At 45.1% G+C, this 22,108-nt stretch overlaps 1 protein-coding gene and 1 pseudogene across 1 annotated transcript in view; both read right to left on the bottom strand.

The window, feature by feature from the left end:
* LOC120046985 (neuronal acetylcholine receptor subunit alpha-7-like) overlaps nt 1–9,234 on the bottom strand; it is a 124,031-nt gene extending 114,797 nt beyond the window's left edge. Inside the window, exon 1 of the mRNA XM_038992533.1 lies at nt 9,225–9,234. Within this exon, the coding sequence (XP_038848461.1) occupies nt 9,225–9,234 (10 nt within the window). The remainder of the gene's footprint in view (nt 1–9,224) is intronic.
* A 1,950-nt stretch (nt 9,235–11,184) lies between these two features.
* Nucleotides 11,185–13,259, bottom strand: LOC120046984 (annotated as a pseudogene).
* Nucleotides 13,260–22,108: the final 8,849 nt, after the last annotated feature.

The following is a 22,108-nucleotide window of genomic DNA, read 5'->3' as shown; positions in this document are numbered from 1 at the left end:
CCCTTTACAGTGTATAGTATTGGCAACGCTAATCTCCCCTGCACCGAAGAGGTAGTGTCCACTTGAACATCAGACTTTTAGAAATCCCCCGTTTTCCCAGCCACACTAATATTTTTACAGACATTTTTCAAATGAAAAAAGGTAGATTAGAAAATTGGAAACACAATATCAAAATAGAAATTTTACACGGTAGAAAAAATATATATTGAAAAATGTACACCTATTTTCTATTAGGCCTATTCAATTTGAACACGTGTATCAGAAAATGTTGAAATGTTTAAAAAAAAATAAAACTAGATGGTAATTTACCATGAAGAAGAATTGTGTGACTTGCTTCAGCTCTTTGAAAGTATTTTGGAGCAGTAGATAGGATAGCCTAAAAGTTGGTTTGGTGTCTCTAGCTTGAATAGTTCAAGGGTTACTGTTGGTGGGTTATTTTAGGCAAATTTATGCAAATTTATATAGTTATAGTTTATAAAAGTTTTAAAGAATTTGAAGTTGGGAAATGGTCAAAGTAGCTGATTTGTGTCAAAAGTTACATTGTTTACAGTGAATAGAATAGAATGTTGGGAATGATGATCCCATGAAAGTGGATGGTGGACAAAAAAAGGAACAAAAGTTAGCAAATTATTAGCACACTATTCCTGACCATTCTACATGTTTTAAAGTTTGAAGGGCTCTGCTTGCTTAAACGGTGTAAGAGGATTAGCATTGTAATTAATAATGATAATAACTATAGGTCAGCAATATCTATTGGACAAAACATAAACACAACCAAAACAAGCTGTAAATGCATCCAACAAGTTTGTAGCGTCACTAGCTTGATGAAGTCTGTGTGTAAGGAATGTGGGACCAAATACTAAACATTTCAGTACTTAAATACACTGTCATGATGTTGCCCTGTTGGGTGAGGTTTATGACACCCCCATAACTACCTTTCTCCTGTTTCTCTCCACTCTACAGAATGGACTCTTGGAAAGCCCGTTGTTGTCACGCCCTGGCCTTTGTTATCTTTGTTTTCTGTAATAGTTTGGTTAGGTCAGGGTGTGACAGGGGGGATGTTTGTGTGTTTTTGTCTCGTCTTGGGTGGTTGTATGGTATAGGGGGTTTAGGTAGAGTAGATGGGTTTGTGTTTGAGTGTAGGTGTCTAGGTATGTCTATGGTTGCCTGAATGGTTCTCAATCAGAGACAGCTGTCATTCATTGTCTCTGATTGGGAGCCATATTTAAGGCAGCCATAGGCAGTAGGCTTTTGTGGGTAGTTGTCTATGTCTATGTTGCATGTTAGCACTTAGTCTTTTATAGCTTCACGTTCGTCTGTTTGTTGTTTTGTTTTCGTTCGTTTTCGTCTTCCAATAAAAGAAGATGTATTTTTCACACGCTGCGCCTTGGTCCACTCATTGTCCTCAAGACGATCGTGACAGAACTACCCACCACAAAAGGACCAAGCAGCGTGTCAAGCAGCAGCAGGAACAACATACACAGGATTCCTGGACATGGGAGGAAATTTTGGAGGGAAAAGGACACTGGGCTCACATTGGAGAATATCGCCGCTCTCGGGAAGAGATGGAGGCAGCTAAAGCCCAGGAGCGGTGGTATGAGGAGGCAGCACGGAGGCGTGGCTGGAAGCCCCTGAAGAAACCCAAAAATTTTCTTGGGGGGGGGGCTAAAGGATAGTGTGGCGAAGTCAGGTAGGAGACCTGCGCCCACTTCCCATGCTTACCGTGGAGAGCGGGAGTACGGGCAGACACTGTGTTATGCGGCAGAGCGCATGGTGTCTCCTGTACGTGTGCATAGCCCGGTGCGGTACATACCAGCTCCTCGTATCGGCCGGGCTAGATTGAGTATTGAGCCAGATGTCAGGAAGCCGGCCCAACGCATCTGGCCTCCAGTGCGTCTCCTCGGGCCGGCATACATGGCACCAGCCTTACGCATGGTGTCCCCGGTTCGCCTACACAGCCCAGTGCGGGTTATTCCACCTCCCCGCATTGGTCGGGCTACGGGGAGCATACAACCAGGTAAGGTTGGGCAGGTTCAGTGCTCAAGGGAGCCAGTACGCCTGCACGGTCCGGTATTTCCGGCGCCACCTCCCCGCCCCAGCCCAGTACCACCAGTGCCTACACCACGCACCAGGCTTCCTGTGCGTCTCCAGAGCCCTGTTCCTCCTCCACGCACTAGCCCTATGGTGCGTGTCTTCAGCCCGGTACCACCAGTTCCGGCACCACGCACCAAGCCTCCTGTGCGTCTCCAGAGCCTTGTTCCTCCTCCACGCACTAGCCCTGTGGTGTGTGTCTCCAGCCCATTACCACCAGTGCCTACACCACGCACCAAGCCTCCTGTGCGTCTCCAGAGTCCTGTGCGTCCTGTTGCTGCTCCCCGCACTAGCCTGAAGGTGCGTGTCCTTAGCCCGGTACCTCCAGTTCCGGTACCACGCACCAGGCCTACAGTGCGCCTCAGCCGGCCAGAGTCTGCCGTCTGCCCAGCGGCGCCTGAACTGCCCGTCTGCCCAACGCCGTCTGAGCTGTCCGTCTCCCAAGCGCCGCCTGCGCTGCCCGTCTGTACTGAGCCTTCAAAGCCGCCCGTCTGTCCTGAGCCTTCAAAGCCGCCCATCTGTCCTGAGCCTTCAAAGCCGCCCGTCTGTCCTGAGCCTTCAAAGCCGCCCGTCTGTCCTGAGCCTTCAAAGCCGCCCGTCTGTCCTGAGCCTTCAAAGCCGCCCGTCTGTCCTGAGCCTTCAGAGCCGTCCGTCAGTCAGGAGCCGCTAGAGCCGTCCGCCAGTCAGGAGCCGCTAGAGCCTTCCGCCAGACAGGAGCCGCCAGAGCCTTCCGCCAGACAGGAGCCGCCAGAGCCTTCCGCCAGACAGGAGCCGCCAGAGCCTTCCGCCAGACAGGAGCCGCCAGAGCCTTCCGCCAGACAGGAGCCGCCAGAGCCTTCCGCCAGACAGGAGCCGCCAGAGCCTTCCGCCAGACAGGAGCCGCCAGAGCCTTCCGCCAGACAGGAGCCGCCAGAGCCTTCCGCCAGACGTGACCAGCCAGAGCCGTCATCCAGCCATGACCAGCCAGAGCCGTCATCCAGCCATGACCAGCCAGAGCCGTCAGCCAGCCATGACCAGCCAGAGCCGTCAGCCAGCCATGACCAGCCAGAGCCGTCAGCCAGCCATGACCAGCCAGAGCCGCCAGTCAGCCAGGATCTGCCAGAGCCGCCAGTCAGCCAGGATCTGCCAGAGCCGCCAGTCAGCCAGGATCTGCCAGAGCCGCCAGTCAGCCAGGATCTGCCAGAGCCGCCAGTCAGCCAGGATCTACCAGAGCCGTCAGCCAGCCATGACCAGCCAGAGCCGTCAGCCAGCCATGACCAGCCAGAGCCGTCAGCCAGCCAGGATCTGCCAGAGCCGCCAGTCAGCCAGGATCTGCCAGAGCCGCCAGTCAGCCAGGATCTGCCAGAGCCGCCAGTCAGCCAGGATCTGCCAGAGCCGCCAGTCAGCCAGGATCTGCCAGAGCCGTCAGCCAGCCATGACCAGCCAGAGCCGTCAGCCAGCCATGACCAGCCAGAGCCGTCAGCCAGCCATGACCAGCCAGAGCCGTCAGCCAGCCAGGATCTGCCAGAGCCGCCAGTCAGCCAGGATCTGCCAGAGCCGCCAGTCAGCCAGGATCTGCCAGAGCCGCCAGTCAGCCAGGATCTGCCAGAGCCGCCAGTCAGCCAGGATCTGCCAGAGCCGCCAGTCAGCCAGGATCTGCCAGAGCCGCCAGTCAGCCAGGATCTACCAGAGCCGTCAGCCAGCCATGACCAGCCAGAGCCGTCAGCCAGCCATGACCAGCCAGAGCCGTCAGCCAGCCATGACCAGCCAGAGCCGTCAGCCAGCCAGGATCTGCCAGAGCCGCCAGTCAGCCAGGATCTGCCAGAGCCGCCAGTCAGCCAGGATCTATCAGAGCCGCCAGTCAGCCAGGATCTGCCAGAGCCGCCAGTCAGCCAGGATCTACCAGAGCCGTCAGCCAGCCATGACCAGCCAGAGCCGTCAGCCAGCCATGACCAGCCAGAGCCGTCAGCCAGCCAGGATCTGCCAGAGCCGCCAGTCAGCCAGGATCTGCCAGAGCCGCCAGTCAGCCAGGATCTATCAGAGCCGCCAGTCAGCCAGGATCTACCAGAGCCGCCAGTCAGCCAGGATCTACCAGAGCCACCAAAGCGGGTATTGACAATGGTGGAGTGGGGGCCACGTCCCGCACCCGAGCCGCCGCCATAATAAGGCCCACCCCGGACCCTCCCCTTCTGTGTCAGGTTTTGCGGCCGGAGTCCGCACCTTTGGGGGGGGGGGGTACTGTCACGCCCTGGCCTTTGTTATCTTTGTTTTCTGTAATAGTTTGGTTAGGTCAGGGTGTGACAGGGGGGATGTTTGTGTGTTTTTGTCTCGTCTTGGGTGGTTGTATGGTATAGGGGGTTTAGGTAGAGTAGATGGGTTTGTGTTTGAGTGTAGGTGTCTAGGTATGTCTATGGTTGCCTGAATGGTTCTCAATCAGAGACAGCTGTCATTCATTGTCTCTGATTGGGAGCCATATTTAAGGCAGCCATAGGCAGTAGGCTTTTGTGGGTAGTTGTCTATGTCTATGTTGCATGTTAGCACTTAGTCTTTTATAGCTTCACGTTCGTCTGTTTGTTGTTTTGTTTTCGTTTGTTTTCGTCTTCCAATAAAAGAAGATGTATTTTTCACACGCTGCGCCTTGGTCCACTCATTGTCCTCAAGACGATCGTGACAGTTGTTAACATATAGTAACACAAAAGGTTGGGGAATGGAACAATATTTCCCTTTCTCAACCAGTTGAAAGTGTCCGTTGGTGTTTAAAGAATATGATGTCAGATCAGTTGGTGTCTGGGACAGATCTGATAATAGGATGACATAAATTGTATCTTGGAAAGTCTACACAATCTAGTTATCAGATTCACATGGAATTGTTGTGCAATTTAAATGTTTAAATATGAAACTATTTGTGAAAAGATTAAATGTAATTTTAGCTTCTAAATGAGAGAATTGTTTTCATAAGTAAACTTATGCTCACTCAGTGGCCACATCCAAGTGAACAGACATTGGTTGAGAACTATGAAACACGCCCTTCTCTTTTTCAACGTGGAGGTGATGATCACCACGCTGGAATGGTGAATTTCAACTTGACCAGCCAGAATGCAGCACAAGTTGATTATGGCAACTTGGTATGAACTTTGAATGATTATTCACTAAAGGAGTGATACATCCTAGACGTCGAAATATCTGCTGCAGCTGTACGTGGCCTAGGAAAGGACAGACAATCTCCGAAAAACGACAGGGTACTTTAACGTATCCGTTCTACAACACTACGACCAGAAAGATTCTTCAAAGGACAATGGCGATCTCTGCTGGGTAAACCAGTCTTCCATCTTCGACCCATCTATCGAAGCGCAGCTCAGAGTAAATATATATCTTGCCTTTTCCTTTTCTGAATGGGCGGTTATTAGAATGCATACGATTCTGTATTTACAGTAGCATAGCTTCTCAAGGTCCAATAGAGACCAAAACTCTTTGTCCCTCAGTCTTCCCGCTCTTTCATTCAAACCCAACCACCTTCCTTTATGTAACCAGTCGTCATATCGGGTTAGCCCACTAGGGGCTTTTCATGACATGATTAGTAATCGATGTGTGATCTATTCTGGGTATATATTTGTAATTCTGTGTGATTATTTAGGTATTTAGTAAATATATAATTAAGCCAATTTGTGTATTGCTGATTCAACTTATTATCTAGTGTTCGTGCCAAGTACTTATGACAATCAGAATGAGACCGATCGAGGTGACGATTAAACGGTTAAAGACCTGGAGAATAAACCATCCTCCTCACAGCTGTCAATGTCCCTTAATGTAATGACGTGGTTGTTACTGACAAGAAGCACATGGCTGAGCTCTTTAATCACCCCTTCATTAAGTCAGGATTCCTATTTGACTCAGCCATGTCTCCTTGCCCGGCTAACATTTCCTCACCCCTTCCTCACCCTGTCTAATGCGACTATCCCCGATGCTTCTCCCTCTTTTTCCCCTGCCCCGCTACAAAGTTTCTCCCTGTAGGCAATCACTGAGTCTGAGGTGCTAAAGGAGCTCCTTAATCTTGACCCCAAAATATCATCTTGGTCATGGTTTAGACCCTTTCTTTTTTAAGGTCGCTGCCCCTATCATCACCAAGCCTATCTCCAACCTTTTTAACCTGGCTCTTTCTGGGGAGGTTCCCATTACATGGAAGGCAGCCACGGTTCGCCCTTTATTTAAAGGGGGACATCAAGCTGATCCTAACTGTTATAGGCCTATTTCTATTTTGCCCTGTTTATCAAAAGTGGAAAAACTTGGAAAAACGTGTCAATAATCAACTGACTGGCTTTCTTGATGTCTATAGTATTCTCTCAGGTATGCAATCTGGTTTCCGCCCAGGTTATGGATGTGTCTCTGCAACCTTAAAGGTGCTCAATGATGTCACCATTGCCCTTGATTCTAAGCAATATTGTGCTGCTATTTTTATTGACTCGGCCGAAGCTTTTCATACGGTAGACCATTCCATTCTTGTGGGCCAGCTAAGGAGTATTGGTGTCTCTGAAGGGTCTTTGGCCGGGTTTGCTAACTACATCTCTTAAAGAGTGCAGTGTATAAAGTCAGAAAATCTGCTGTCTCAGCCACTGCCTGTCACGAAGGGAGTACCTCAAGGCTCGATCCTAAGCCCCACACTCTTCTCAATTTACATCAACAACATAGCTCAGGCAGTAGGAAGGTCTCTCATCCCTTTATATCCAGATGAAACAGTCTTATACTCAGCTGGCCCCTCCCCGGACTTTGTGTTAAATGTTCTACAACAAAGCTTTCTTAGAGTCCAACAAGCTTTCTATACCCTTAACCTTGTTCTGAACACCTCCAAAACAAAGGTCATGTGGTTTGGTAAGAAGAATGCCCCTCTTCCCACAGGTGTTATTACTACATTTGGGGGTTTAGAGCTTGAGGTAGTCACCTCATACAAGTACTTGGGAGTATTGCTAGATGGTGCACTGTCCTTCTCTCAGCACATATCAAAGCTGCAGCCTAAAGTTAAATCTAGACTTGGTTTCCTCTATCGTAATTGCTCCTCTTTCATCCCAGCTGCCAAACTAACCCTGATTCAGATGACCATCCTACCCATGCTAGACTACGGAGACAGAATTTATAGATCGGCAGGTAAGGGTGCTCTTGAGTGGCTAGATGTGCTTTACCATTCGGCCATCAGATTTGCCACTAATGGATTCAATTAATGTTTTTCCTCATCAGTCTACACACAATACCCCATTATGACAAAGTGAAAACTGTTTTTTAGACATTTATGAAAATGTATTAAAAATCTAAAACTGAAATACCTAATTTACTTAAGTATTCAGACCCTTTTCTATGAGACTCGAAATTGAGCTCATGTTTCCATTGATCATCCTTGAGACGTTTCTACAACTTGATTGGAGTCCACCTGTGGTAAATTCAATTGATTGGACATGATTTGGAAAAGCACACACCTGTCTATGTAAGGTCCCACAGTTGACAGTGCATGTCAGAGCAAAAACCAAGCCATGAGGTCGAAGGAATTGTCTGCAGAGATCCGAGACAGGATTGTGTTAAGGCACATATTTGGGGAAGTTTCTCAAACATTTCTGCAGCATTGAAGGTCCCCAAGAACACAGTTCGTTCATCATTTTTAAATGGAAGATGTTTGGAACCACCAAGACTTTTCCTAGAGCTGGCCTCCCAGCTCCCTCAGGGAGGTGACCAAGAACCCAATGGTCACTCTGATAGAGCTCCAGAGTTCCTCTGTGGAGATGGGAGAACCTTCCAGAAGGACAACCATCTCTGCAGCACTCCACCAATCAGGCATTTATGGTAGAGTGGCAAGACGGAAGCCACTCCTCAGTAAAAGGGACAGCCCGCTTGGAGTTTGCCAAAAGGAATCTAAAGACTCTCAGACCATGAGAAACAAGATTCTCTGGTCTGATGAAACCAAGATTGAACTCTTTGGCCTGAATGTCAAGCGTCACGTCTGGAAGAAACCTGGCATCATCCCTACGGTGAAGTATGGTGGTGGCAGCATCATACTGTGTTTTTCAGCGTCAGGGACTGGGAGACTAGTAAGGATCGAGGCAAAGATGATCGGAGCAAAGTACAGCGAGAACTTTGATGAAAACCTGCTCAGGACCTCAGACTGGGGTGAAGTTCCACCTTCCAACAGGACAATGACCCTAAGCACACAGCCAAGACAACGCAGGAGTGGCTTCAGGACAAGTCTCTGAATGTCCTTGAGTGGACCAGCCAGAGCCCGGACTTGAACCCAATCGAACATCTCTGGAGAGACCTGAAAATAGCTGCGCAGCAACGCTCCCCATGCAACCTGACAGAGTTTGAGAGGGTCTGCAGAGAAGAATGGGAGAAACTCCCCAAATACAGGTGTGCCAAGCTTGTAGTGTCAGTTGAGTAAACTCTTACTGACAGTTGTGGCTGCTTTGCGTGATTTATTGTTCTCACCCTTCTTGCCCTGTTGTCTGTGCCCAAAAATGTTTGTAATCTGTGCTGCTGCCATGTTGTGTTGCTACCATGTTGTCATGTTGTGTTGCTACCATTCTATGTTGTCGTCTTAGGTATTTCTTTGTATTGTGTTGTCTCTCTTGTCGTGATGTATGCTTTGCCTTATATTTTTTATTTATTTACATTTTTAATCCCAGCCCCCGCAGAAGGCCTTTTGCCTTTTGGTAGGCCGTCATAAATAAGAATTTGTTCTTAACTGACTTGTCTAGTTAAATAAAGGTTAAGTAAATAAAATAGTGTCATATCCAAGAAGATTCAAGGCTGTAATCGCTGTCAAAGGTGCTTCAACAAAGTACTGATGAAAGGGTCTGAATACTTATGTAAATGTGATATTTCAGTTTTTTTTTTTTTATATAAATAAGCAAACATGTCTGAACCTGTTTTTGCTTTGTCATTATGGGGTATTGTGTAGATTGATGAGGAATTTTAGAATAAGGCTCCAACCTAACAAAATGTGGAAAAAGTCAAGATGTCTGAATACTTTACGAAGGGACTGTACATTCATAGAAGCCACAATTTGCAATATTAAAGATGATCTACCCCCTAAAAGTGTTTGAAATACAAAATAAACTGGGACGCCACAGATCTCACCAAAGGGACAGGGATTATACCCAAATAGTGGCCTGTACCTGTCCCCATTTCGTTGGTAGCGATGCACCAGACCTCCAAACACAGCTGCCTTCGCCAGTTTCAAATCCTTTCTCGACCACTTCTTCTGAGGAAGAATGCACCAATGTGGTGGTATTTGGGAAGAAAGGAGAGAATATCCCAGAGGGGAAAAAAGACTGTACTGGGTGAACACAGTCTGACATCAATTTAAGTTTTAAACATAATGGTATGATAAATAAATATAGCATTGGATCAAACAGTTTGGAACTAAAAGTTTAAATAATTAATTCAGGATTTTATAATGTATTATCAGATGGTTGTTTACCTTGAAATTAGTATAAAGGCACAGGAGAAACTGACTTTTATTGCTTATGATAAAACACGTTTTTATTGTCACCTGATAGATGCAGTGAAATGTGTTGTTTTACAGGGTCAGCCATAGTAGTGCAGCGCCCCTGGAGATAATGAGGGTTAAGCGCCGTGCACATCCACAGATTCTTCACATTGTCAGCTCGGGTATTTCGAACCAGCGACCTTTCAGTTACTGGCCCAACACTCTTATCGCTAGACTACTTGCAGCCTGATCGTAGTTGTGACTCTTTGTTGGCATTTTATTTCTTATAGAATGATTCCTTATTGAGAAACACATTTTTTCCTATTGGGTGTGTGTGTGTTTGTGTGCATGACATGCAAAAGTGTGTATGATTATCAGTGTGTGAGAGATAGCAACATGTATTACATATTGTGAAGATTCAGGACCAAAGGATTGATAGACAAAATAAATATCTCCCATATTTAGGCCTATGGCAAAAACTTAGCTGTGTAGGAGACACCTGATAATCATTGTCATACCAAGGTTGCCCCCTAGTGGAATAAAATAATGCTACACTTAAAACTATCACGTTCATCTTGTCTGTAACATCCGCATCACTCTGTGCGTTCTAAACAGTTCCAAACTAATCCAAATTAAGGGATTTAGACATTCAATACTGCATGATGAAATACAAACTTCTATTATTCAAAATATCTTTATTCTGATTTGACGTACATCCGGAACAATTGTTTGTAGAGTTGATTCACTGTGTTGCTCTCATACTCATTAACAGTAATCACATACGTGACCTCAGTGGGGGGGAAAAAAGTTGTCTATACATTGTACTTGAATAATAACTTATTATAATTAACTAGTTGCTGAAGTGCTCAAACTAGTATGAAATAAAAGTCACAAAGGACACAAAACCCAAATCAAACAAACAAAATAACAGAACCCAAACAATCCCTTGCTAATGAGGTCCCTCGACGAACACAAATAGAACACTGATCGTCCAATCAGAGTGGCCTGGATGCCGCCGCCATTCTACTCACAGACGAACCAAGCTAAGACCACAATAGTTGGGTCACAAGCTGATAATGGTTTTGAGGAGTCTATTGAGAAGAAGTCAGGCAGAACTATGTAAAATGTTGTTGGTACATACAGTAACTACAAAGAATATATTGTAAATATTACACTAATTCAAAGTATTTCAGTCAAAGTTTGTGCTTAAGAATTTGTGGCTTTGAGACAAGCTAATATTTGTAATTCATTGTCTGTGCAGTGAGTGAACTCTGTCAGTGTAATATGTAAATGTGAGTAAAGGCTCTATAGCAAGGTGATGTGCTATTCTGACTCAAGGTGTGGCAGGGGAAGGCAGGGCGTAGCTCAACAGTATGGGGTTGGAGTCTAACCATAACAAGTTGGCTGAAAAGTTCAGGAGAAACTGGAGACGGAGGGGCTATAGATCCAGGCTGGAGGTCAGGGTTAAATTGTTGGTAGGGTGTCCTGGCCTCAGTTTCAGTTTGGGGAATTAGCATCAGAGGGTGAATCGGCAGGGGGTGCTGAGTTAGTGGGGGGGGGGGGGGGGGGGGGTCCTGGGTCCGGACTGGGGAGGGAAATTAGTTAGAGGGGGGGTGCTGGTTTCCCAACGAGGGAGGGGTGATGATTTAAAGTGGGGTGCTGGGTCCGGACTGGGGAGGGGTACTGAGGAATATATGCAGGGTAAAAATGAGGACGGTCCCCAGGATCGACACGGTGAGGAAGGCCCACAGAAATATCCTGTTCAGAACCTGAGCAAAAAACTTCCAGTCCCGCACAACCTGGAATGAGGAGAACAGGAAAAGCAGGAAAACTCAGCTGATGATTATATAATTATTTACATGGCATTACACTACATATCTTGTTGATTCAAACATATAGCATTGTGACCCACCTCGCTGATAAAGTGTTTCTTGCGGAAATGGCGGCTGATGTAGCGCACTGAATACGTAGCTCTCTCCAGCACGGTGACCCAGGCCTGACTCTCATCCTCTTTCCCCTCCAGAAGACTCTGTACATGGGTCTACCCGCTCCCCCTCTGATCCCCTCTCCAGCCCCCAGACCAGGGCTTCAGCTCTGGGCTCTCCGGTGACAGCTCTGGATAGTGGTACCTATCAGTGTGGCCCACATGCACAGCATTCTGGGTAGCCTCTGAAGGAAGAGGGAGCGAACCCAGGGGGACATGGGGTGGTAGGAGGTTGAGGAGCGGTGGTGCACGTTGATGACCAACACCGTGACGATGATGGAGAGATACGAAGATCATAATGAAGAGGAGATACTCCCTGATGAGAGGGATGACCTTGGAGGAAGATGGGATGATCTCTTCTATGACAAGGAGGAACACAGTGAGCGACACAAGGACGGAGGTGGAGAGAGAGAGCGAGAGAGAGCTTCTCCCCTTCATCCGACAGAAGATAGAACACCAGCACGGTCAGGAACGACAGACCAAGACACAGAATAATAAGAGAGTGTATAGAACAGCGGGAGACGTTTCAGAATGAACGAGTACATTATAAAGGGGAAGGAATACCTCCCGTCCCGCCGGTTTCCTCTGGCCCCCATGGCGTTCAGGATCTCCCTCTCTCCGTTGTCGAAGAAGTCCTTCCTGTCTACATAATCACCTAACAGGATCATGTCCACCATGTTACCATCGTATGTCCAGGATCTGAACTTCATGGAGCGGTTTTGTCTGTCGAAGGGGAAGAAGGTGACGTCCATAGTGCAGGCTGACTTGTAGCTGGCCGGAGGGGTCCACGTGATCCTACGGTTAGACTTAGCGATGGCTTTGGTCATCAGGGAGCCCTCAAACCGCCCGTCAGCACTGGGGGAGGAGCGTAATAAGAGTTAGGGTTATTGTGCATATAAAACATACATTTTAGGAAAACATCAAACAAAACGGTCTATTAATGTGAACCATTAGTGGGAAAATAGGTGGATGTAACCCTGTCTTGTCTGAAGACATTATGCTTAATGGTGCTCATCATAATATGTGACATATCATAGAGCTTACAACTCATAGAGCACGATGTCGGGCAGCCGGATTGTCTCAGACGGAACTCCGATCGATGTGATCCCACCATAGTCCTCAGGGTTCCATCGTAGTTTATCATCTAGCCACTCCTGTTGAGGGAAAGACACATATTACTATCTATCCTCATCTATGGAAAACAGGCTGCAACCTCTTTTCCTCCTCACCTGCCACAGCCACACATTAGTAGTCATCAGCTGGTTCTTCTCATCCTGAGACAGACAGAGACCAAGATATCATGTAGAGTAGACATCCAGGTCAGAATCATGTCTGTTTGAGGCCAAATTTCTTCAAGTCCTTGTTCATTATCCCATCTCATTTGAATGGAGCGCCCACACACGCACACCAATAGCGTGCACAAAATCATGCTATTGTAATATTCAATGGGGTTGAATGGGGTTTAAACAGGATCCTAAACCAATCAGAGGAACGTCTACGGATCCACAGCACTGGGCAGATTACCAGGCGTGGGTGCCCACCTGTGAGGAAACTGTAGACTAAAACTGTAGTCTACCTGTTGTTGTGATAATATTCTGAGATACCGGGAGTTAGCTTGGTAGTCTGATAAAGCTAGGCTATATTACTTGCCACTATGGGAAAGATAAGGAGGAATTGGAAATAGTTCAGAAAACAGTATGATATAACTTTAGCATATATAGGTTACCCAACAGTCATGCGTATAGTGAACATGAACTTCTGACATTTCTCACCAAGAAAATCACATATTGACGCTTAGCAGCTGCTGGGGTGAGATGTATTTTCTCTGCAGTTCGCTTGTCTGCTTCTCTCGCCGTGGTTCTCCACATGCAGGTCACAGACCGTCCACTAGGGCTCGCTAAAAGCAGTGAAGGCTGGCTGGATGTCATTCTCTGTAGCTTTCATTTGATAAAATATATGACACACGTCTACCAGTTCTTCCTCCTAAGGGATGCCGATAAAAGGTTAAGGATCAGCCTGTCCTCCAAGAGAAGAGTGAGTGGTGCTAGAGCCTTATCTCGTTCTTTAATGATTGACAGCTGCATGTAGCCTACTTAGAGAGGAAGTTCTTTACTATGGGACAAGGGGCTTCAGGGGGAAGAGGGAAGGATGGCTGACTCTGTGCTTTAGGAATCTCACAGCAGACTGAACTTAAACCTCTTCTGACCTTTTTCTGACACGGCAGAGAGAGGGAGTATTATTATTGTTGCATTATTTCTGTTGGTCCCACCATTCTTTGTTATATGCATACTTTGACAATGTAATTCATTTAACTTGCCATGTCAATAAAGTCTACTGAATTGAATTGAATTGAGAGAGAGAGAGTTTGTGCATGCCTGCGTGCCCGTGCCTGGGTGTGTTTCTTCTGTTTAATCTTTACCCCCTCCCTCCTCTCACCATCCATCCATCTCTCTCTCCTCTGTCTCTCTCTCTCTGTCTGTCTAAGACTGATCTTCTATGTTGATGTTCACCCTGTCACGTTCCATCAGTTAGTCAACCTCAGTGTTCTGACTCTATGATGTGTCACTACACACAGACTCTGAGAGCCCCTGACAGGGCCTGCCTGACATGTCCCACCCAAACCCACTGCTGACCCTGCAGCCCAGCAGTCCCCCATGGGCTTTACTCTAAGGCCACACCACACTCTGGGAAACACATACAGTCTCTCTCTCTCTCTCTCTCTCTCTCTCTCTCTCTGTTCCCATGGTCACTCACTTCTCTAATGTACCGTGGCCAGTGAGTGTGAGCGGCACCATGACTGACAGTGTTTCACAGTGTGAGAGAACACCCAACAGAGACACAGAGTGACCACCAGGTGGGAGAACTGGGAACTGTCTCAATTGTGTGTGTGTTTGCATGGGCGTGTGTGTGTGTGTGCACCCGCTCATGCATACGTGTAGCAGGTGAGAGAACCGAGCACAGCATCAGGATTAGTGTGGCATAACTGGGTTTGCAGCAGAGCAGAGAGCCCAGACGCAGCGGCAACCTCAGCTCCTACTTGTGGCACCCCAAGGGGCACAGCGAGGTGCCAACCTCCTCAAAGAGAGATAGGGAGTATTATTATTTAGTATTTTATTGGGATCCCCTTCCTGGGGTCCAAACAGGAAACAATAAATGCACTACATAACACTACATAACATTACATAATACTACAGAACACTACATAACACTACATAATCTCCTGCCTCTGCCTCACGCTTCAGAAACAGGAGATGGCTCTTTCCCTATTAGCCATTCCGTCTTGAACAAGCCAAGGCTCGGGCAAGGCCACCCACCTATATAATACAATACATAATATAGTGCAAATTACAATACCGAATATTTAAACATGACTGTGTCTCTTCACAGTCCCCGTTGTGCCATAATGTGTTCTTTTATCAGTTTTTGTATTTAGTTTTATTGCTAGCTAGCAGAGAGTTCCATGTAGTCATGGCTCTATTTAATACTGCGCGTTTCCCAGCCTGTGTTCCGGACTTGGGGACTGTGAAGGGACTTCTGATTGCATGTCTTGTGTTGTACCGATGACTGTCTGAACTGTGTGCCAACTGCTTGAAGAGACAGTTTGGTACCTTTAACACATCAACACCTCGCACAAAGACCAATAATGATGCAGTCAATCTCTCCTCAGCTTTGAGCCAAGAGAACATCTAAGTGCAATTCGTGCTGCTCTGTTCTGGACCAACTGGAATTGACCTACAGTACCAGTCAAAAGTTTGGACACACCCACTCGTTCAAGGATTATTTATTTTTTTAAACTATTTTCGACATTGTAGAATAATAGTGAAGACATCGAAACTATAAAATAGCACACGTGGAAACATGTAGTAACCAAAAAAGTGTTCAACAAATCAAAATATATTTTAGATTCTTCAAAGTAGCCACCCTTTGCCTTGATGACAGCTTTGCACACTCTTGGCATTCTCTCAACCAGCTTCATGAGGTAGTCACCTGGAATGCATTTCAATTAACAGGTGTGCCTTGTTAAAAGTTAATTTGTGGAATTTCTTTCTTTCTTAATGCATTTGAGCCAATCAGTTGTGTTGTGAAAAGGTAGGGGTGGTATACAGAAGATAGCCCTGTTTGGTAAAAGACCAAGTCCATATCAAATCAAATCAAAGTTTATTTGTCACGTGCGCCGAATACAACAGTTAAATGCTTACTTACAAGCTCTAATCATGGCAATAACAGCTCAAATAAGCAAAGAGAAACGACAGTCCATCATTACTTTAAGTTTCTTCAAGTGCAGTCGCAAAAACAATCAAGCGCTACGATGAAACTGGCTCTCATGAAGACCGCCACAGGAAAGGAAGACCCAGAGTTACCTCTGCTGCAGAGTGCTATTTCATAGTTTTGATCTCTTCACTGTTATTCTACATTGTAGAAAACAGTAAAGATAAAGAAAAACCCTTGAATGAGTAGGTGTGTCCAAACTTTTGACTGGTACTGTATGTCCCTCTTTGCCACACATGACCATACACCAGGCCAGTAGTCCAGCTGAGACAAAACTACGACCTGTAGGTTGACTGAGATGTCAAGAAAGCAGAGCAATGCCTTATCATGGACAAACCTCTTCCCATTTACGCAACCATTGAGTCAACATGTTTTGACCATGACAGCTTGTTATCTAGGGTATACACCCAGCAGTCTCGCCCCCTCAACTTGCTCAGTCACCACATTATTCAATAATAGATCTAAATGAGGTTTAGCGTTGAGTGAGTGATTTGTCCCAAAAACAATGCTTTTAGTTTGAGATATTTAGCACCAGCCTATTGCTAGTTACCCATTCTAAAACTGACTGGAGCTCTATGTTAATGGTGTCAGTTATTTATACGGTGTACTGTTCAGCGTACATAGACACATAGGCTTTATTCAAGGTCAGTGGACGGTCATTTGTAAAAACAGAAAACAATAATGCCCCTAGCCGGCTGACCTGCGGTACGCCACACTCAACTGCATTAGCGTTAGAGAGGCTTCCATTAAAGAAAACCCTCTGTGTTCTATTAGATAGGTAACTCTCAATCCATTATAAGGCAGAGGATGCAAATCCATAACACCTACGTTTTTTTAGCAAAAGGTTATAATCAATGATATCAAAAGCTGCACTGAAGTCTAACAAAACAGCTCCCACAAACTTCTTGCTATCAATTTCTTTCAGCCAACCATCAGTCATTTGTGTCAGTGCGAGAATGTTGAGTGCCCTTCCCTATAAGCATGCTGAAAGTCTGTTGTTTAATTTGTTTTCTGCAAAATAATTTTGTATTTGGTAAAATATATTTGTTTTTACAATGGTAACCGGCTGATTGGTTGGCTGTTTGAACCATTAAAGGGTGCTCTGCTATTCTTGGACAGTGGAATAACCTTGTCCTTCCTCCAGGCCTGATGGCACACACCATCTTCTAGGCTTCATTTGAAGTCAAAATGTATTCCGCTACCAACCTCAGCACTTTACCGTCCATGTTGTCGGTACCAGGTGGCTTGTCCTTATTTATAGATGTAACGACAAAGAATTCACCTCTTTCACACCCACTTTGCGAAACTCAAAACTACAGTGCTTGTCTTTCATTATTTGGTCCGTTGTGCAAGAATATGAAGGCTCAGCATTGGATGTTTGCATGGCATGCCTAAGTTTGCTAATCTTGTCAACAAGCTTTTGTTATGAACAAGCCATCTGCCTCAATAAAGAATGGAGCTGAGTTCGCTTTTTTGCCTATCATTTCTTTTAAGTACTCCAGAGTGCTCTTTATATAATCTTTGTTCCATAGCACAGTTTCTTCTTCTTTTTGTTGAGTTTAGTTTCCTGATTTCTCAATTTACTGTATGTTTGCAAGTGTGCTGTGTTGTCAGAATGATTTGCTATTCCCTTTGCCTCATCCTTCTCAGCCATACAGTTTTTCAATTCACCATCTATTCATGGGGATTTGGCAGTTATAACAGTCCGTTTCTTGTTGGGTTCATGCCTATCAGTAACCGGAAGATGCAGTTTCATAAATGCTTCAAGTGCGGCGTCAGGTTGTTCCTCATTACACACATCAGACCAACAAATATTTTTCACATCTTCGACATAGGAATCATTGCAAAACCTCTTGTATGATTGCTTATACACAATTTTAGGTCCAGTCTTGGGAGCTTTGTTTTTTCTAGATATGGCTATATTATTATCAATGTGGTGTGGATAGTGCTTTAGAGCAGATTTCTGCAGCATTAGTAAAGTTGTGATCAATACGCATGGATGATTTACTTCCTGTTCTTTTTGTAAGTACCCTGGTAGGTTGACTGATAACCTGAACCAGGTTGCAGGCATCGGTTACAGTTTGACGCTTATTTTTGAGTGGACAGCTTGATGACAACTAGTCAATTTTTAGGTCACCTAGAAAATATACCTCTCTGTTGAAATCACATGCACTAACGAGCATTTCACACATATAGTCCAAATACTGACTTTTAGCACTTGGTGGTCAATAGCAACTTCTGTGCGAGAATAAGCTTTAGGTGAGGCAGATGAATCTGTAGCCATATTACTTCTACGTCATCTGACATGAGATCCTCTCTCAGCCTAACAGGAATATGACTCTGGACATACTTGGCAACACCGCCTCCATTTGCATTTCTATCTTCTCTTTACAGTTGAATATGGAAGTTTACATACACTTAGGTTGGAGTCATTAAAACTCCTTTTTCAACCACTCCACAAATTTCTTGTTAACAAACTATAGTTTTGTCAAGTCGGTTAGGACATCTACTATGTGCATGATGCAAGTAATTTTTCCAACAATTGTTTACAGACAGATTATTTCACTTATAATTCATTGTATCACAATTCCAGGGGGTCAGAAGTTTACTTACACAAAGTTGACTGTGCCTTTAAACAGCTTGGAAAATTTCAGAAAATTATGTCTTGGCTTTAGAAGCTTCTGATAGGCTAATTGACATCATTTGAGTCAATTGGAGGTGTACCTGTGGATGTATTTCAAGGCCTACCTTCAAACTCAGTGCCTCTTTGCTTGACATTATGGGAAAATGTAAAGAAATCAGCCAAGACCTCAGAAAAAAATTGTACACCTCCACAAGTCTGGTTCATCCTTGGGAGCAATTTCCAAACGCCTGAAGGTACCACGTTCATCTGTACAAACAATAGTACGCAAGTATAAACACCATGGGACCATGCAGCCGTCATACCGCTCAGGAAGTAGACGCGTTCTGTCTCTTAGAGATTAAAGTACTTTGGTGAGAAAAGTGCAAATCAATCCCAGAACAACAGCAAAGGACCGTGTGAAGATGTTGGAGGAAACAGGTACAAAAGTATCTATATCCACAGTAAACGAGTCCTATATCGACATAAACTGAAAGGCCACTCAGCAAGGAAGAAGCCACTGCTCCAAACCTGCCATAAAAAGCCAGACTACGGTTTGACCTCAATCCCATAGAAAATGTGTGGGCAGAACAAAAAATTGTTTGCAAGCAAGGAGGCCTACAAACCTGACTCAGTTACACCAGCTCTGTCAGGAGGAATGGGCCAAAATTCACCCAACTTATTGTGGGAAGCTTGTGGAAGGCTACCTGAAATGTTTGACCCAAGTTAAACAAATTAAAGTCAATGCTACCAAATACTAATTGACTCTATGTAAACTTCTGACCCACTGGGAATGTGATGAAAGAAATAAAAGCTGAAATAAATCCTTCTCTCTACTTTTATTCTGACAATTCACATTCTTAAAATAAAGTGATTGGAATTGTGGGAATTGTGAAAAACTGAGTTTAAATGTATTTGGCTAAGGTGTATGTAAACTTCCAACTTCAACTATAACCATGTATAGCTCCTACTGAATCATCTAATGAATTATCTAAGTGTGTTTCAGAGATGGCCAGAATATGAATGTTTTCTGACGTTAGTAAGTTGTTCATTTAATTAACCTTGTTTCTCAGGCCTCTAAAAAAAGGCTACATATGTTAATATGGGCTATTTGTCGTCATTTTCTGGTTGCTTGTTGGTTTTTAGTGCTTTTCTGAGAGGCTGATCCGAGTACATGTCAGCAACATTTACATTTTAGCCAATGGTACTGAGTGGCCTGACCACAGTGGGCTTCTTCCCAAGGCAGATCGCTTCAGTGCATACAGTGAAATTCAATTCTATGGGCATATGATTATTCCAGACAATACCCTCAGAGCTAACAGTTAAAGGAACATAGATTAGGTTACTTACATTGACTGCACTTGTATTCCCCTGTTGCTTATTATGACAGGGAGGACTGGAGGGCTACCAAACCCAGACCGTCAGTCTCTTAAGTAGTTTGTTGTGTTGATGGACATAATCCTGGAACCCCTGCGGTTAGGGTGAATCCCGTTTCTTTTAAAGAGGTTGGCTGCTCCCACAGCAAGTCAAAATTGTCACAAAAGGAGACATTTCTGACAGACATAGAGACGCAGACACAGAGAGAGTGAGAGACAGAGGAAGAATAAATGAAAAAGGAAAGGAAAGAGAATCAGAAGAGTACGTACTTAACCCCTTTAGAGAGAGATAACATACTGATTTATCTCCCAGAGAACACAGAATCACATGAAAACACACAAATCAACTCCTCCCAGATCACACTGATGGATGTGTGTGCATGTGTGTGTGTGCGTGTCTGTGTGTGTGTGTGTTGTGCTTTCTATGCACAAGGAGGTTAAACCATTGAAGGGAAAGAGTTAATCTGATAATGGATTATGGCATTTACTCTTAGCTAGAGCAACCATACATGTTTCATGGGTGACAGACACAGTTACTGTTAAGAATAACAGTGTGCCTTAAATTAGAGAGTCACGGAGAGAGAGCGAGCTACTGTGGGAAACCATGCCTAAAGTGCACATTCTTTCTTTTGTATTTTTATTCCTTTCTTCTCCGCTCTTCGTTCCGTGGAAGTGGTCGGGAAAGGGGAGGCTGATTATCACAATGAAATTATATGGATTTTCCGCTCCACTTGGTGCCATGGGCCAGACAGCTGCTGCCTCTGAGAGGCTCCCGTTCACTCTAATGACTTGGAAAAGGGAAGTCTCGCGGGATAAAAAACCTGCACGCCGGTTCCCTTCCCAGCCTATGGGGGGCAGCTGCTGTGTGTGTGTGTGTGTGTGTGTGTGTGTGTGTGTGTGTGTGTGTGTGTGTGTGTGTGTGTGTGTGTGTGTGTGTGTGTGTGTGTGTGTGTGTGTGTGTGTGTGTGTGTGTGTGTGTGTGTGTGTGTGTGTGTGTGTGTGTGTTTACCCTATTTGCTTCTCTTGTTCTCTGGTTGTTTGCTGCTGCTATTGTTGATGTTGCTGTTGTTCTTGTTTGTCCCATAATTAGTAAATGCTGAATTTGACTGAGTAAAGGAGTATAAATAAGTAAAACAGTCTTCTTCCCCTCTTTCCCCTGCGGGTTAATCTTAATCTGTTTGTTATTTGAAGGATTAGACACGAGAGGCTAACGAGGGCCATCAAAGCTCAAATCACCCAGCTTCAAAGGAAATGCACAGAATATTGTCTCACTCAAAGTTGTACTCTAACAGTAGCTGTTATAGGCTATACGTCCACTAATTAATACAGCAAGGCTACGCTAATGGTACAGTGTTACTACAACACTGTGATATGTGGTTGTCTCACCTAGTTAACTTAAGATGAATGCATTAACCTTCAGTTGCACTGTATAAGAGTGTTTGCTAAATGACTAAAATGTAAAAAATAATCATGAATAAATAAATAATTCCCCTGTTCTGGTGTTTGAAGATGTCTTTGTATGGTGCCTTGGTGCTCTGATGAACTGAGATCTCTCAACTATGAAAGGCTACACTCATCAGAGACGATGTGCTTGAAAACCTTCAAACTGGGTTGGTGCTGGGCTTCAATGGTTAATGGTTAACTGGGTTTAAGTGGCTACAGTACTTAGCTAGAGGCCCACATCCTGATCAGAGAAAACTGTCTCAGTGACTCAAAGCTGATCAAAGCAGGTGTATCAGAGGGAGAAAAATGTATGAGAGAAGAGGATTATGGGAAAATGGCCACTCAGCGTCGACATGGTGCATTCTGGGATGGAGGACTTGAGGGGTCATAGGTTAACTGACTGAGTTGAGAAGAAAGTCGTGACAGAAAAATAATAGAAATTCCTCATCTGACCCCAATCTCAAACATGCTCTCTCTCTCTATCTCTCTCTCTCTCATACACAAAAGACATGTCCACATTCATGGCATGTCTATTAAAATGATCTAGAAGAGGATGGCATATTCCCCTTAACATAGTCAGTGACCCGCATTTGCGTCACGCAGCCTATAGAATCCAGCCAACGATTGGCACGTGATGTCACAGCCCATAGGACAAGATTGACAAATGATGTCATCGCATCTGGGCGATGACAGCTGATATTAGGAGAAAAAGAGTTGACATCGGATGGACTAAAACGCTAGCATGCAAACCACCACTACAACATCTCATACCTTCGTCCTTATCAGAGGGATGGGCTGTTCAAAAAGTTTGTGACTATGGTGTTTCTCCCCCCAAATAGGTCTGATTAGTTATTAACGAACCACTTCACCACCACAGC

This window comes from Salvelinus namaycush, chromosome 5 (assembly GCF_016432855.1).
Source record: "Salvelinus namaycush isolate Seneca chromosome 5, SaNama_1.0, whole genome shotgun sequence".
NCBI classification, from domain to species: domain Eukaryota; kingdom Metazoa; phylum Chordata; class Actinopteri; order Salmoniformes; family Salmonidae; genus Salvelinus; species Salvelinus namaycush.
The sequence above is the reverse complement of the archived record's forward strand: the minus strand, read 5'-3'. Positions and strand labels throughout refer to the sequence as shown.